This window comes from Panthera uncia, chromosome F1, assembly GCF_023721935.1.
Source record: "Panthera uncia isolate 11264 chromosome F1, Puncia_PCG_1.0, whole genome shotgun sequence".
Classification (NCBI taxonomy): Eukaryota; Metazoa; Chordata; class Mammalia; order Carnivora; family Felidae; genus Panthera; species Panthera uncia.
In genome coordinates this window covers 23490576-23508131 of record NC_064813.1, presented here as the reverse complement: position 1 = coordinate 23508131, position 17556 = coordinate 23490576, and the positions used below count along the sequence as shown (strand labels likewise).

The window sequence follows — 17556 nt, the reverse complement described above, 5'->3', positions numbered from 1 at the left end:
AGAATGAGGAAGAAGTGGGGGGGAAGGAGAGACAGACAGAATATGAGAAAAGTAACCACCCTCCAGGTAAGCACTAGTAGATCAAGGGAGGCAGAATGGAATCCAAAGACAAGAGAAAGTTAGAGCAGGGGTTTTGCCTCTTTGAGGCCTTTGAGAGACACAGGTATATCCTGACACAAAGGTGGGAAATTATTTGAATGAGAATATTAGGAATTGTAATGTTTGTTTCCATTCTCTCTAAAGACTCCAATTAAAATACACACATCTGAAGAGATAGGAAATGATCGGCTATTAGTGCAGAGTATAACTTGGGGATTTGAGGAGGTTAATAACTCTCCATCACTTGCCATTTCTTTGCCTCCTGTGCTGAACTTTTTCAGGTTTCTAGCCTCTACATGTTAAAATGCTCCAAGGCGGGGCGCCTGGGTGGCTCGGTCGGTTAATCGTCCGACTTCAGCTCAGGTCATGATCTCACGGTCCGTGAGTTCGAGCCCCGTGTCGGGCTCAGTGCTGACAGCTCAGAGCCTGGAGCCTGTTTCAGATTCTGTGTCTCCCTCTCTCTTTGCTCCTCCCCTGTTCATGCTCTGTCTCTCTCTGTCTCAAAAATAAATAAACGTTAAAAAAAAAATTTTTTTTTAAATGCTCTAAGGCTTAGATCTCTGAGCTTTTCTCTTCCTCATACTCATTCCCTAGAAAACCTCATCTGGTTCCAGTTTTAAATATCATTGATATACTGAGGACCCCCAAATTTATGTCTCCAATTCAAACTCTCCATGTTTGACTGCCTTTTTGATATCACCACTGAGATCTAAAAGATACCTCAAATAACATGTCCAGAAAGAACTCAATTTGTCACCTAGACTGGTCCTTCTGCAGTTTTCCCCAAGTCTGTCAATGGCAACTCTATTCATTCTGAAGCTCAGGCCAAAACCCTTGGAGCCATTCTCTGTATAGATAGACTTTAGTTTTGAGAATAATTTTAGATTTACAGAACAATTGAACAGATACTACAGAGGTTTCCCATATAAGCCCCAGCCCAGCGCAGTGTTTATTAGTGTTATTTTTAACATCTTGCATTAGTGTGGTGCATTTGTTATAATTAATGAACCCATATTGATACATTATTTTAACTAAATCCCATGGTTTACATTAGGGGTTTACTCTTTATTGAACACTTCTATTGATTTTGACACATTCATAATGCCATGTGTCCACCATTACATACAGAGTAGTTTCACCACCCTAAAAATCCCCTATGTTCCATGTATTCATCCCTTGGACCCTACCCTGAACCCCTGGCAGCCCCTGAACTTTTAATTTCTCTCTGGTTTTGCCTTTCCCAGAATGCTGTATAGGTGAAATTACACAGTATGTAGCCTTTTCATATTGGCTTCTTTCACTTAGCAATATGCATCCTTGCCACCATGGCATTTTTTGTGTTTTGAGTTTTAGCTATGCTCATAGGTGCATAAGTAGTATCTTCTGTTTTTAAATTTGCAGTTTCCCAATGACATATGATGTTGAGCATCTTTCATATGTTCATGTGCCACCTGTGTATCTTTTTTGGTGAAATGCCTGTTTAGATCTTTTGCCCACTTTTTTTTTTTATTTGGGCTGGTTGTTTTTCTTTTTGTTGAGTTTTAAGGGTTTATGTATTTTGGATACGAGTCCTTTTGTCAAACATGTGTTTTGCAAATATTTTCTCCCACCGTGTGGCTTGTTTTTTCATTTTTTTAATAGTGCCTTTTGCATAACAGAAGTTTTTAATTTTAACAGAGCCCAACTAAGTAATTTTTTTCTTTTGTGGATCACACTTTTGGTGTTGTATCTAAAAACTCATCACTGGGGGCTCAGTTGGTGTGGGTGGTTCAGTTGGTTGAGTGTCCGACTCTTAATTTTGGCTCAGGTCATGATCTCATGGTTCGTGAGTTCAAGCCCCACTAATAGTGCAGAGCCTGTTTGGGATTCTGTTTCCCTCTCTCTCTGCCCCTCCCCTTCTTGCTCTCTATCTCTCTCTCAAAATAAATAAAAATAAACTTTAAAATAAAATTAAAAAAAAACTCATTGCAAATTCCAAGGTCACTTAGATTCCCTCTTACATTGTCTTCTACATGTTTTATGATTTAGTGTTCTACATTTAGATGTATGATCATCTTTGAGTTAATTTTGGTGAAAAGTGTAAGAAGCGTATCTAGATACATTTTCTTTCTATGTTGATAGTCAATTGTTCCAGCACCATTTGTTGAAAAGACCATTCTTTCTCTATTGACTTGCTTTTGCTCCTTTGTCAAAGATCAGTTGACTGGATTTTTGTGGGTCAGTTCTGGGCTCTTTATTCTAGTCCATTAACCTATTTGTCTATTCCTTCACCTATCCCACATGGTCTTAATTTACTATAGCTTTATAAGTCTTGAAGTTGGGTAAGTCAGTCCTCTCAGTTTGATCTTCTTCAGTCTTATGTTATTCTAGGTCTTTTGCCTTTCCATATAAGCTTTAGAAACAGTTTGTCCATATCCACAAAATAATTTGTTAAAGCTTTGTTTGGGCTTGAGATCTGTAGCTCTCTTTGGGAAGAACTGGCATGTTAACAATATTGAGCCTTCCTATCCAGGAACATAGACTGTCTCTCTATTTATTTAGATTTCCTTTGATTTCTTTCATCAGAGTTTTATAGTTTTCCTTATATAGATCCTGTACATATTTTTGTTAGGTTTATGCCTATTTTATGCAAGTATAAATGATGTTGTCTTTTTTATTTCAGATTATAGTTGTTCATTTCTGGTATATAAGAAAGCACTCACTTGACTTTTCTATATTAACTTTGTATCCTGTAACCTTGCTATAATCTCTTACTAGTTTTAGTCCACCTAATTGTCATACCCCAAATTAACACGTCAACAAATTCTGGCAGTTCTGTCTTAAAAGTATATTCCAAATCTGTCATTTCTGCCCATTCTTGTGCTACACTGTCATTACTCTGGTGGAATCTACTATCACCCGCTCTACAATTGCAGCCGATAAAGTAGTCCTCCTTTAGAACACTTACCACATTTGTTGCTACTCAATATATTACATATTTGGTAGTCTTTGATTGTTTCCTATCTTCCTTCCTCCACTAGAAAATAACATCCATGAAAGCAGGAACTTTGCTCTTTTTATTGCTGTTGCCCCAGTGTCTAGGTAGTACTTGGTCTTAATTATTTGTTGAATGCGTGAATGAATGAATGAATGAATGAACTCTCAGACTACTCAGCTCCTGCAGCAGAGACTTGCTAAGTAACATTATAAAGAACATAAAGATACGCTACAAGCAACCTTCCAAGAGTTTCCAAAGAAAATTAGAATGTCTGAAAAATCCATCCACTTGCAAGGTTTATCACTGTTTCCCACACTTTATACTGTAACTATAATATGCATCTGCAAATAGAGAACACTCACAGGTCTGAAGAGGCACTCTGCCAGTGCTATGAATAGCTTCCTTACTTCTTAGTTAAATTCTTTTTCATTTATATCCTCATTGCGCACCAACCACCTTTCAACCCTTCTTTTTCCTTAGTGTCTTGAGGAAAGGACTTACATTAATGGTGGAGTAAAAGGTTACTAAAAATATTTGAGTTCCTTTTTTAGGATGTTTGAAAAGATGTTCTTAGTTATAAGATTTAATCCTAAAGTGCTACATACATCATTGAAGGATACTCCATTATTTCCCTGTAATCAAAAAATATTTCTTCTCTCCAAAAGTATATACTTTATTACAAATGCATTTAATGACCATTATTTTATTTGAGGCCTGAAGTCTAATAACTGATAAAACAATTTCTGTCATTTGGTTTCCCGCATATCAAAATGTGTGTCCTCATACTGCCTCTGCTGGAAATCTGTTGCTGGAAACCCCCAATTCCAGCAGTGTCTTTCAACTGACACAACATTTTTTCTCTTAGCCTCAAAAAAAACAAAAAAAAGAGCTTGAAGTTTATTTTAGCAGAATGGCTTCCCACTGGGGTGAATGGCCACACAGGAACTTAGTTATTCAATAATCCAACCTTGGGACTTAAACTGCCTTGATTTTTTTTTTTTTTTAAACTAAGAAGACATTGGCATCATTCCCAAGGAAGTGGTCTGTTATCCTTGAAACTTTTCATCAAGGTCGAGCCTGTGAATGAATAAGGCTTCTTTGGTACCCTTGGGCACCAATTTAATTTTGTATTGTGTTTCAGAGTTGCATTATGATGTGTTGATCCAGTAACGAGGCAGATCAAGGAGTATGGCTTGATACAGTTACAGTATGTACCAGTTTGGCCACCTTGAAGAGGACAGGACACACTACTTTCTGTGGATTGAAATTAATAATAATTTTAACCTGTTATACATTCTATTTTACAACATTTGAGCTAAAAAAACGTTTTCAACTTGTTTGTCCTGCGTACAGATCTTCAGAGATCACTCAGTCTCTGTTAGGGAATCGTCACAGAAAAATGAATGCTAAGATTTACAGAAGGCATTTACATACCTTGGAGGAAGGGCAGTAGCCAGATAACGTTACCTATGTGTTTGCCTCAGACTTTTTCAAGTGAGCTTTTATGAAACTGCAGAATTACTCTGTGTCCAGTATGTTTAGCTCTTCTCTGAAGTTACGAGAAGGAAAACCTGTCATAAACCTCAGCTTCTGTTACTGCTGATCAACAACTGTGATTATTGCTTATTTCTTTCTTTAGGTTTTTCCTTTGAAATACAGTGAACTTGAGACCGGGAACTTCTTATTATGAATGCATAGGTTATGTTTTTCATATGTGGATTTCTATGAAATAAGAACTATAAATAATTTTCTTATCTAAATTATTTTAGATTTGTGTGATGACACATCTCCCCAATATATTTCCAAAGAACTGAGCTTTAAAAATTTTCACATCTAGGAAACTTTGTTCTGAGCTTTCTGAGTTAAGATTTCAGGCTGTAAACTTGTTAGAAGTCAAGTGAGATTATAGTATTTTAGTGCGGCTTCATTGTTCTCAGCATCTTTACAACTGTGTGTGATTTTTAAAGTAGAACTTTGGAACCTTTTGTTATATTGTTGCTGTTACATTGAGAGAATGCAGTCTGTTGACTTAAAGACAAAGTAACATTTTTAGGAGTTTATCAGGGTCCCATAAAGGAGACAAACAATAAAGATCTCCAGTAGGGAAAAATGATAGCGTTGCTTTGATGGCGTTGCTTTAAACATTTGCTAAAAACAGACCAGAAGAGATCCTGAACAAGAATCTTTGTAAGACTTCCCTTCAATGCTTTTAGTTTTATTCTGTTACTACTGAGAAAACTCACTGGTAGTTTTCCCCCAACACACAAACAAGTAGGATAAACAGAGCTCTGAGATGGGAACTTCCATTTCATTTTTGACAGTGATTTCCCTCAACTCTGAAGACAAAACCCCTTTTACAACTCTGAGCTAATTTTCACATGTTAGGTTTCCCACATAGGTGTTTTGAGTAAATTTGAAAATGTTTTGCTGTTTATATTAAAGAACTCTGGAAACAAATATGAATGAGATGGAAATTTCTATCCTAAAGTTTAGTATATGGGCTAGAATTCGCAAACAGTTTGCCTTAGGAAAAAGCCACACGCATACATGCACGTGCACATGTCCATGCACACACGTATATGTTTCTGATTCAAACGATACCATATCTTAAGAAATGGAAACTATGTAAAAATTGCCTTATTAGGTTGTTTTTTTTCCCCCTTCCATCTGTGTCCCATCCTTGTCATACTCTGCCAATTAGGGATATTTAAAGAAAATTAATTTTTTTGGTTTGTATTTTAATTCCAGTTAGTTAACATATATTAGTTTCAGGTATAAATATAGTGATTTAACACTTCCATATATCTCCCAGTGCTCATCACAAGTGCACTCCTTACTCCCCGCCACCTATTTAACCCATCCCCCTACTCTCCTTCCCTCTCGTAACCACCAGTTTGTTCTCTATAGTTAAGAGTCTGTTTCTTGGTTGGTTTTTTTTCTCTCTCTCTTTCTTTTTTCCTTTGCTTGTTTGTTTTGTTTCTTAAATTCCCCAAATGAGTGGTATCATATGGTATTTGCCTTCTCTGACTTATTATACTCTCTAGCTCCATCCATGTATTGCAAATGGCAAGATTTCATTCTTTTTTATGGCTGAATATTATTTCACTGTGTGTGTATATATATATATATACATATATATATATATATGTATATATATATATATATACACCAAATCATCTATTCATCAGTGGACACGTCAGCTGCTTCATATCTTGGCTATTATAAATAATGCTATGATAAACATAGTGGTGCATGTATCCTTTTAAGTTAGTGTCTTTGTATTCTTTGGGTAAACACCCAGTTGTATGATTGCTGGTTCATAAGATAGTTCTATTTTTAACTCTTTGAAGATCCTCCATACTATATTCTTCAGTGGCTGCGCCAGTTAGCATTCCCAACAACAGTGCAAGAGTGTTCTTTTTTCTCCACATCCTTGCCAATACCTGTTGTTTCTTGTGTTGTTTCAAGGTACCCGCATGGTCTTGTTCTGGTGGAGGTCCTCTTCCTGTTTCAAAGCCAGCATCTTCTCACTGTGTCCTCACATGGTGAGGGGCAAGGGATCTTCGTGGGGTCTCTTTTACAAGGCACTAATTCCTTTATGAGGGCTCTACCCTCATGACTTGGCATCCCAAAGGTCCCACCTCCTAATATCATCATCATTGGGGTTAGGATTTCAGCATAGGAAATTTGGGGGACACATTTAGAATCTAGCAGTATGGAAGAAGTAGCTGAAACGTTTCCAAAATTGGTGAAGATCCCTTGCCCCTTGTTCCAGGACAAGACCATGCTGGTACCTTGATCTTGGGCTTTCTAGCCTCCAGAACTATGAGAAATAAATTTCTGTTGTTTATAAGCTACCTAATGTTGATACTTTGTTATAGCAGCTTGAACGGATTAAGGCATATGCCATTCTCTTTCCTTCTGTAACTCTATTTACACATATGTTAGACTGATACTGTACCAAAGTCCTCTCATGTATTTTTTTAATTCTTATTTCTCTTTGTACTTTCAGTTTCTTGTGACCTGTTTTCAGCTTTACTAAATCCTTTAGTTAGCCGTATGTAGTCTACCACTAAGCCTAGTTGATACTTTGAAAAAACATATATATTTTAATTTTAGAATGTCTATTTTCTTCAGAATTTTCATTTTTCTACTTAAATTTTTTTATCTTACCCATTTTGTCGGTGTTTTTCCCTCAATAGTGTAACGTTTTTATAATGGTTATTTTAAGAGCCTTTAGCTATTCATTCCAACCAACATCTGAGTTTTTCAACAACCTTAGTTTTCTGAAGGTCTTCTTATATTGACTTTTTGCTCTTGATTATTAGATACATTGTTTTTTTTTTAATTAAAAAAATTTTTTAATGTATATTTATTTTTGGGAGAGAGAGAGAGAGACAGAGTGCAAGCATGGGAGGGGCAAAGAGAGGGACACAGAATCAGAAGCAGGCTCCAGGCTCTGAGCCGTCAGCACAGAGCCCGATGTGGAGCTCAAACTCACAAATCATGAGATCATGGCCTGAGCTGAAGTCGGACACTTAACGGACTGAGCCGCCCAGGCACCCCTATTAGATACATTTTCTTGCTTCTTCACATAGCTTAGAATTGTTCACTGTGTCTGGACATTGTGTATAAATAAGAGACCCATGTTGTCTACTCCATGCCCCCAAGGAGCTCATCCTTTCCTCTCTCTGGCAAGTGGAGTCAGGGCCTGATTTAGTCAATGTAGTCGGAAGTCAGGATTAGTCATGGCTGAGTTACAACTTTAGTTATCTCCATTCTCTTCTAGTTTCCGATGTCTTGAGAATGGAATCAGACCTCTCTCTTCCTGAGGCCTTTGTGATTAGAGCTTGCTTGCTATTTTCCAGTCCTTCCCTAACTTCTCATGCTGTCCCCTAAATGCAGCATTAGTCCTATAAAGGAGAGTTGGTGAACTGGAGGGACTGGTGTCCCTGCAGACTTCAATCCACCATGCTAGGTCATGTGTGGCTCTTACAGGTATTGATGGCTTCTCTTGTCAAAGTGAAGTTGCTCGCCTGTGACTGGCTTCCTTGTCTAGCCACTGTGCCCACATTTCGCAATTGCCCTCAGGGATGGAAGTGGCTTATCTCATGTTCTCTACTTACCTGAGAAGGACTCAGTTCTCATTAAAGTGTATTTCCTCTAAACTCTGTGTTCACATTTCTTTTATGCCTTTAAAGAAAAATTTGATATTTTAAAAAAATTCAGGTGTTTTTTCTTTGTTATGGTAGGAATGGCTGTTTTTGAGGTCTTCTACATTCTAGTTAGAAGTAGAACCTCCTTGGGGCGCCTGGGTGGCTCAGTTGGTTAAGCGGCCGACTTCGGCTCAGGTCATGATCTCGCGGTCCATGAGTTCGAGCCCCGCGTCGGGCTCTGTGCTGACAGCTCAGAGCTCAGAGCCTGGAGCCTGTTTCAGATTCTGTGTCTCCCTCTCTCTCTGCCCCTCCCCCGTTCATGCTCTGTCTCTCTCTGTCTCAAAAATAAATAAAACGTTAAAAAATTAAAAAAAAAAAAAAGAAGTAGAACCTCCTTCTTCTCTTCCTTTTGAATAAATAGTTTTGAAAAAAAGTACACTGCCCTGATGGTCATTTCCTACAATTCGTATTTTTAACCTTTTTCATAGTATACAGTAGGGGTCAGCAAATCTTTTCTGAAAGGGCCAAGTAGGAAATATTTAGGCTTTGGTGGACAAAGTAGCAAAATCGTGGCTATTGTGTAGATACTTATATGACCATTTAAAATGTACCATTTAAAGACAGAGGTCATTCCTAGCTCATTGGCCATGAAGAAACAGATGACTATAGTTGGCCAAGTTCTGGTGTGGAGACAAGTGATAAAATAATTAGAATGTTTTGATGAATAAAAAGCAAGCAAATAGCAGATACTTTCAAGAAATTCTAGGGAGTTCTTTGATACACCATCTACCATGGTATCTACAGTAGTAAGTACCAAAAATGATCGTGATCTTTCAAGACCAGGTAAACTTTTATTTAGTACAATAGAATTGCATAGTAAACTTTAGAAAAGTATTTGTCAGAAATACATTTAGCCATATGAAATCTTTGTTCAAAGCTTCTTCATTCATTCATTCTGCCCAGATATTCTACTACAATATTGGGCATTGGGCTAATGTGTTTATCTTCAGCACTGAAAATGGGTACAGTCCAATGGAAAACAGACACTGAGAGGTATAAATACAAGGTAGCAATTACAGTAGTATAGGTTTGCACAAGGTGCGTCTGTAGGCTAAGATTCATGACTTTGCCTAGATGTTGGGGAAAGGTGACAGGGAAGACTTAAAAGATGATGTTTTGCTAATTCCTGAAAAGGAATTAAGATTTTGCCAGGTAGACAGATTTTATATATCCAATAAATGTTGCCTGACAGTTATGCTTAACAACTGAAGTATTACCATATTGTTGACTTGACTCACTCAAGGTCGTTTTAGAAATGGCTTGACTCTGAGGAAAAAAAGTTAGAAACACATTCCCTCCTTATATATATATATATATTTTTTTTTTAATTTATTTTTGGGATAGAGAGAGACTGAGCATGAACGGGGGAGGGGCAGAGAGAGAGGGAGACACAGAATCGGAAACAGGCTCCAGGCTCCGAGCCATCAGCCCAGAGCCTGACGCGGGGCTCGAACTCACGGACCGCGAGATCGTGACCTGGCTGAAGTCGGACGCTTAACCGACTGCGCCACCCAGGCGCCCCTCCCTCCTTATATTATTACATGCCTGTGAACACTTAAATGAGAGGTAGTAGGTAAGCAGCCTTTAGCAACTGTTTTCACAAACCACTTATCACTGGGTGACATAAAGTGATTAAGTGATATTTTAGCAAGAATAATTTAGTTCCAGCTTTCTAAAAGTTTATTGCTGTTTTTAAATCACTAAATTCTCCAGTCTCTATAATGTTTTTTTTTTAAATTATAATTATTGTAGTAAGAATGCTTCAAAGCAGAGACTTTTCTTTTTAGATTGTTTATACATTTAATAGCTAATAAGATGAGTGAAGAGTGACCATAAGAATTTTTACTTAGGGATGGGAAGTAGAACTTAAGGGGATAAATTACACTTTTGCTAAAGAACACAAGAGTATTGAGTTATTTATGTATTCACTTGTAGCATGTTAATATGCCAGTAAATCTTTTTCCAATTTCTGGAGAATTGGTTAGCTTAATGAAAAAAACAACTGATCATTTTTTATTTGCCTTTTTAAGAAAGCTCCTCTGGAGGATACATGTTACTGAATTATTGAACATAGGCTTTATTGAGTAGGTAATAAGGATTTTTAGTTTGTGGTAAACAAAAGCTAATAGCACTTTGAAGACTTAGATATTCGATTTGGTACATTATTTTCCATAGCAGGCAAACTGAAATCCTTTATAAAATTGATGCTTGATATATAACCTTATAAGAAAAAAGTTTTATTCCTCTCTATATTTTTCTCTTAGCTTCTGTTAAGTATCAGAATACATATTGAGAACCATAAAAATATTTATATTCATATATAATAATTCCAATCCTTGGAAAGACCCAACAGAAACAACTAACCTCATAACCACATCTTTGTTAGTACCCTCCTCCCCCTAAAAGGCCTCAAAGAACTTTACAGAAATAGGGGAATGATTGGGTAAATTTTGAGTCCATAGATACTACATAGCCATTTAAAGGTAGAAATGATTAATACCATGTAGAAACTTGGAAATGTTTATTATAACCTTTTTTTTTTTTTTTTTTAAAAAGCAAACCTGAATACCACATTGTTCTGCCATACGATACCAAGTTGGAAAATTGGACAATGAATGCCCAGGATCCCTAGACAATGTAGACTCACTGAACACTGTTAGTACCCTATTCTGTAGGTTCCAGAATGCAGTAATTCTCTCATGTACGATGATCAGGAGAGACGGGTAAATACAAAAGGGACTGAAAGATGGCTTTCAGTAAATGGCTCTTAGTTGCAGGATTTTCTGTATGAGATGGCAACTTTAGATGTTTATATTTGAGCTTTCAGACATTTCCTGAGTCAGCACTGTGGATACAATGTTATTGACTCCCTCTTCCCCAAGATTTTACAGTGTTTGATCTTATTATTAATTGAGTGACTATGAATCCTAAATGTATTGTGGCTTTATTTTCAGGATAAGGGAGATCTTGAAGGCATCTCGAAAATTGCAAGGTGATCCAGATTTGCCAATGTCTTTTACTTTGGCCATAGTGGAGTCCGATTCCACAATAGTCTATTATAAACTTACTGATGGATTTATGCTGCCAGACCCTCAGGTCAGTTTTGAGGCAACTATCAGTAAACAGTGGAAAAAAAAAAAAAAGAAAATCATGACATGTTTTGAAGTGTGAATCAAGCTATTCAACTTCCTTTGCAATATGAAAATTCAAGGAAAAAATGACCTGATTTTCACACCTCAGAAAACTGGCTGTTTTGTTTAAAGTAATATGTTCCTAGGTTTCACAAAAATAATTAGATTTACTTATTCTTTGGAGAATTTCATCATTTCCTAGAGTACTTTATAAAGTCACGATATTATTTGATAATTAACTAACGTGGAATATAAAGGCTTATAAAAGTTTCAGCCAAAAGAATACATCTTTAGAAAATGTTAAATGGGTTGGCATTTTGATAGGAATATTTTAATAAAGTAAATATGTTGTATATGGTTTCTTTATATATTTTGTTGGTGTAATTGGGATAATTACATTAAATATCTATCTGATTTTGCTTTTAAATTACCTTCCATACTGGGGAAAAGGTCCATCCTGATCTTTTTTTTTTTTTTTTTTTTTTTTTTTTTGCAGAATTTTTTCCTTAGAAAATGACCCCTTTTCTTCCTGATGCTTACTTTGGGATTGGATTTGAGATCCGTCAACCTGATTCATCCTTTATCTCAGAGATAGTTAGGGTTGACTTAGTTGGTCCCATTCCATAAGTTTTTCTTTTTGAGGAATAAAACTTTCCCAGATAGAAGAATTTTTTGTTGTTGTTCCTAGGTATAGGATAGTTGCTCTAGAACTTTCTTATCTGGAGACAGTTTAATTATAGTTATATACAAATTTATGCTTAGGATGTGTTCAGAGGGGTAGAACACATGTGTTTCTTCTGTCTCCCCCACTCATAGCTGCCTCACTGTTCATTGCCGCCACTGCTTACACATTGTTGAGACTGTCACCTTTTTCTTATTCAATGCACTTAGTGCCTTTTGGCCACTACAGCTAGCCTGGAATGGCATTTCATGGACACCTTGACATCTGGAGAGTTTGCTCAGTTTACTTTTAAATCCCCAAGTTTTCTTCCAGTTGGTTTTTATGTGGCAATTACTGTTGACTTTATACCAAAAGTAAAAATATGCTCATTCCAACCGTAAAAGTACATGTACATGTGGATTAATAGGGACCAGAGAAGTGCCACCTATGAAAGTACGGGGCCTTGCTTTCCATTCTTATTACCACTGCCATTATTGTATCCTGGCTAGAATGTTAGAGAGATGGTGAGGGACAGTGCCAGCCCTAGAAACATCTTTGTTAAGTAGACCCAGTTATTCCACTTTTGTTTAATACCTCCCAATTATGTTGCCTAGAGTATACAAAATTATATGCACAAAGATATTCTAAGCGGTATTAGTTGTAATAACCCAAATTGTAAACCACTTAAAAGTTTAAGGCAGCGGTCAGCAAACTTTTACTGTAAATGGCCAGAAGGGAAATATTTTAGGCTTTGCAAACCATATAGTCTCTCTTAAAACTTCTCAAATGTGCTCTTTGTAGTACGAAAATAACCATAGACAGTATGTAAGTAAATGGGCATGGCTGTGTTCCAATAAAACTTTATTTACAAATGTAGAGCCATAGTTTGCCAACCTCTGGTATAGGGAAATAGTCATTAAACAGATACAGATAGCCAATGTACCCAATGAATGGTACGTTATGTACTCATTAAACATTAGTAATGAATATAATGAAAAACATGAGAAAATATATAATTAATGAAACAAGATATTGAAGTGTATGAATGGGTAGGACCATGGATGTAAATAACACACCAAGCATATAAAGAAAGGGTGACAAATTACTAACTGCACTTACAGTAGGGTGACAGAGCAATAAATGGATGACTTTGTCTTCTGTTTTTCTTGTATCACTTTTATAATAACAATGTTTTAAAATAAAATATCTTGAGATCAATATTAGTCATCTATCATTGCATAATAATAGTACCACAAACTTAGCAACTTAAAATAACACACATTTAATATCTCAAAGTTGGGTTCTTTGTGAGGCTGCATTCAGGCCAGTCTCATCTGAGGCTTGACTGGGCAAGGCTTCCTTGCCTTCCTCGTGTGGTTGTTAGCAGCTTTTGATTCCCTGTGGGCTGTTGGACTGATGGTCTCAGTCCCTAGTGGGCTGCTGGCAAGAGGCCACCCTCAGCTCTTTGCCACATGGGCCTTGCCAGCACAGCTGGTTGTTTTCCTCAAAGCCAGCAAGGGAGAAAGTCTCAGCAAGATGGATCTCATAATTTTACCATGTAATCAGTGTAATATTACAATAAATCCTGTCACGTTGGGCATGTTCTGATGGTGAGAAGCAAGTCACAGCTAACTACTCTAAAAGACAACAGGAGCAAGAATGCAAAAGTGGCAAAAAGGAGGAACGTTATAAAATAGTGTAAAGCATCATTCTTGGTCTGTAGTCATTCCTGACTACTTTCCTTTGATGGTATTTGAATTTCACTTTTATTCTTGATGGAAAGTCTTGACAACTCCTTCAGACTCCCTCTGCTTTCCCGGAAGGTCTGAAAATGCACCCGTTCAAAACAATGTGTGTTTCTGTGGCTCCAGTTGGCAATTTGTAGATCTAAGGATCCTAAGACAGTTTATGATCTATTCTTAGGGTCTCTACCACTTGATTCCTTTTGAGCCTTCTCATCACAGTGCTGCAAAAACAGTCTGCATTTTCAGAAAGAAATGTGAGGCTTAATGAATGTTAGATTTGTATGTCAGATCTGGTAACCAGTGAGCTCTTAGGTGTCCACAAGACCAGAAGTATCTTCTGGGGTTAACTCAAAGGAGCATTCCCACAGAAACCTTTCAAACTAGGCCTTGATCATTATAATAGAGGATGGCTTCTCTATTTCAGAACGTCCCCTTCACCAAAGGGGTACAAACGTTGTACTTCAAAGACTATTCTATCCAAAGCCTGCCAGATACCTGCTAACATGAATAATGGTTGAGAACAGTTTGGAAAGGGAGACAACCCAGATGTGTCGGTCTCATTTGACTGAGAAACTAGGTGAAGGGTTTTCTTCTGTATGATCAAATTAACTGTGTGATTGCAGCCGCTTTCTCTTGTTAGATTGTGGGCTCCGTAAGAACACAGCAAGGAACCGTGTCTTTTTTTCTTTTACGTCTGTGTATCTCATCTCCTTCCACAAACTTGCACGTACTAGGCTCTCTGTAAATATTTAGTGAAAGAATGAATGCAGATTGTAGACTAGTTTAATTATAGAGAGGCTTACTTTTTTGCCTCGAGGCAAACTAAAGGGATCCATTTGGACACCAGAGGGCAGTGCTCAATAAGCACCAAATTTTCAGGCGCTGGGAGTAGGTTAGCTTCAGAAGTAGTGCTCTTGAAAATTTCTTTTCAATCTGTGGGGCGTAGACATAAATAAAAATATAAATAAGTTTTACGTGCTTACATCCCCCCTTTTCCTTTCTGGCCTGCCTGTAAAATTATACTCTACTGACATTAAATATGTGACTTGATTCATGCTTTGTGCAAAATGTAGCTCTATATTGAAAAATAAAAGCTTGTTTGGGGCAAGGGTGGGGAGGTGGGTGTTTTTCCTAGACTATGGTTTTATTCATAACCAGATGAAGTGACACATTTCATTTTTTCCTTGCAAAAGCCTAATTTATTAAGTAAACTTCAGGATCCCATCACATAGCAAGAGACCCCAGCTCTGAAACACTCACTGAACTGGCTAATAATGTTGGTAAAAGACATAAATTGCTGCCCTAATAAACACAGACTTTCCCTATAAGAGGGTCCTCTCTATGTGGGAGCAGGAACGGGGAAAGGGCATTGCTGACTTCTCTCCAGTGCTGTCTTGGCCTTTGTTCTTTGGAGACCCTAGTCAGTGAGCCCTCTGTGCTGGGATAGAGCAGGGGAACATTGGCGAATCTAGATCCAGTGACTCCAGACTAACCTATTTTGCTTTCCAGGGCGTGGGCCTCTCTAGATGAATGTGTTCCTAAAGGTGAAGAACATGAGGGCAGAGGCACTTTGGAATTCGAAGCTCTGATGAGAATAGCAATCTCTTACCAAGTGCATGTGACCTGCATTATTTTTTAACTGAAACTTTTATATGCCTGGAACCAAATGACTTAACCAAAAACTTCTGGTGTGTCATCTTTTTCTGAGCATTTCTGTTCTGAACTCCTCTGTGAGGTCACGTTTTCCATTGCAGCCCCAGCAGGAAGCTTTTTACTAGTGCAGCACAGTGGGTCTTGCCAGAGCTTATAGCTCCTCTATATAGAAGCCCTTTATTCCTCCACCGCACTCTGTTTACTGTGCAGAATGGTGTTGTATCTGAACAGTTAGTACAATTTTCCTTTCTTTCAGACTGATAGCTGTTCCATTCCTTACCACTCTCACTCTTGCAACCTAATCCTTTTCATGATCTTTGAATAAGAACTGCTTGTGCTCGCTAAGGACAGAGGATGGAAAAATCATGTGACTTACTGGGCAGGTGGACTTTTAACATGTTTTGGTGGATTCTGCGAAATTGAAAGCCAGTTGAACCAAAATCAAACAAAAGTTGGCTTTTTAGGTTTCAGGGTAACTGAATGGAGGTAACATTAGGAAGTATTTCCTTAAAGTCACTTCATGCATTTATTAATTTATCTTCAGACATTAGCTGGGCTCCTTCTGTGTGTCTGCAACACTAAGGTAAATGTGGGATACAAAGGTTAATGACATATGACCTGTTCCCTCAAGGAACTCAGATAGCCAATTACAACTCTCCTTAACCAAAATTCTGAAAGGATGTCAGTAAGGGAGGAATATCTGTCATGCAGTGTATGAAGTTTATGCAGTTGACTTGATGGTGAAGGGGTTCAACAACTTTTGGTAAATTGAACAGTTTTCAAACAATCATTGTATGTATATTATTTGTCCCAAAGGACAGAACGTCCCAAAGTTAGCATACAAAGAGATCTTACACAGTGCACCTCTAAGGACTTACTGTCTGGCCAGAGAGGAGAAAATCCATGTGTACAAGATAATCTGAGAGCATTCCAAGGCAGTATTCTATATAAAGGCTAAGTTTCAATTGCGTAGCACTTTATTTACGACCAAAGACTTCTGTACTCTTTATTTTGATTCTCCCAGCAGAGCTGATGTTATGTACTTCTTGTTATTAACTTAGTATCCTCATTTACTAGGTGGAGAAATTAGTGCACCCAGTAGCTAAGCAATGGCTTCGTGTAGTAGTAGCAAGTGAGTGGGCAGTGAGGGCAAGAACCAGGTGTCCCAACACCCAGCTCACTGTTCTTTTCAGGATGCCATGCTGCCTGTTTCTTGTGTGGTGCAGAGAGATGTATTAATGTCAAAAAAACCTCTGGGGGAGAAAACTCTAGTGAGTCCTGGAGGGAGTTGGGAAGAGATTTAGGGATCACTTATATTAACTTCTTGTACTCTTGAACAAGAGTGTTAAATGTCAAGCTATTTGTGGATAATTTGGAAAACCATATTCAGAGGCAATATATTTACAAAGTTTTATTCCAGAGAATAAATACATTCATGCCCACACTGTTTTGCAGGCAAACTTAAAACAGTATTTAGTGTTAAGTGAGAAAGAGCTCAGGAATGTTCCCTGCTTGTTGGAGCTAACTTTTATGTTGGTACAGAGTAGACTCTAGGAACTCTAAAAAAAATTTTTTTTAACGTTTATTTATTTTTGAGACAGAGAGAGACAGACCATGAACGGGGGAGGGGCAGAGAGAGAGGGAGACACAGAATATGAAACAGTCTTCAGGCTCTGAGACGTCAGCACAGAGCCCAACGCGGGGCTCGAACTCACCGCGAGATCATGACCTGAGCCAAAGTCGGACGCTTAACCGACTGAGCCACCCAGGTGCCCCGACTCTAGGAACTTTTAAATGATCGTTTCACACTCCGTGAGAAAGGGTCTTGCACCTTAAATATCCCCCAGATCTGCTTGCTGTTGCTTGAACGCCTATTGTAATTCTACTTCTTAATCATGAAGCTTTGATCCAACTTGACATTTTTCTAGTACCCCATGGGTGAGGCACAATGCTAAGATTTTGAGAGACTGTAAGCCCAAATATCTTATTATTAGATTGAACAGATAAAATTAATCAGATAAATTGCTATAAGAATTTCTAAATGTTTATTCTTAGTATCTGTACTCACTTCATT

General features: G+C 37.7%; 1 protein-coding gene across 3 annotated transcripts in view; it reads left to right on the top strand.

The window, feature by feature from the left end:
- The window catches only part of TSEN15 (tRNA splicing endonuclease subunit 15), a 60813-nt gene that overhangs the window by 16730 nt on the left and 26527 nt on the right, over window positions 1-17556 (top strand). Inside the window, exons 4-5 of one of the 3 annotated variants that reach the window (XM_049634094.1) lie at window positions 11247-11388; window positions 11920-13302. The exons of 1 other annotated variant lie outside the window; for it this stretch is intronic. In XM_049634094.1, coding sequence (XP_049490051.1) covers window positions 11247-11388; window positions 11920-11940 — 163 coding nt within the window. In that variant the 3' untranslated portion in view covers window positions 11941-13302. Of the gene's footprint in view, window positions 1-10848; window positions 11389-11919; window positions 13303-17556 lie in introns of those variants that run through there. One more of the 3 variants, XM_049634095.1, reaches the window with a different exon arrangement.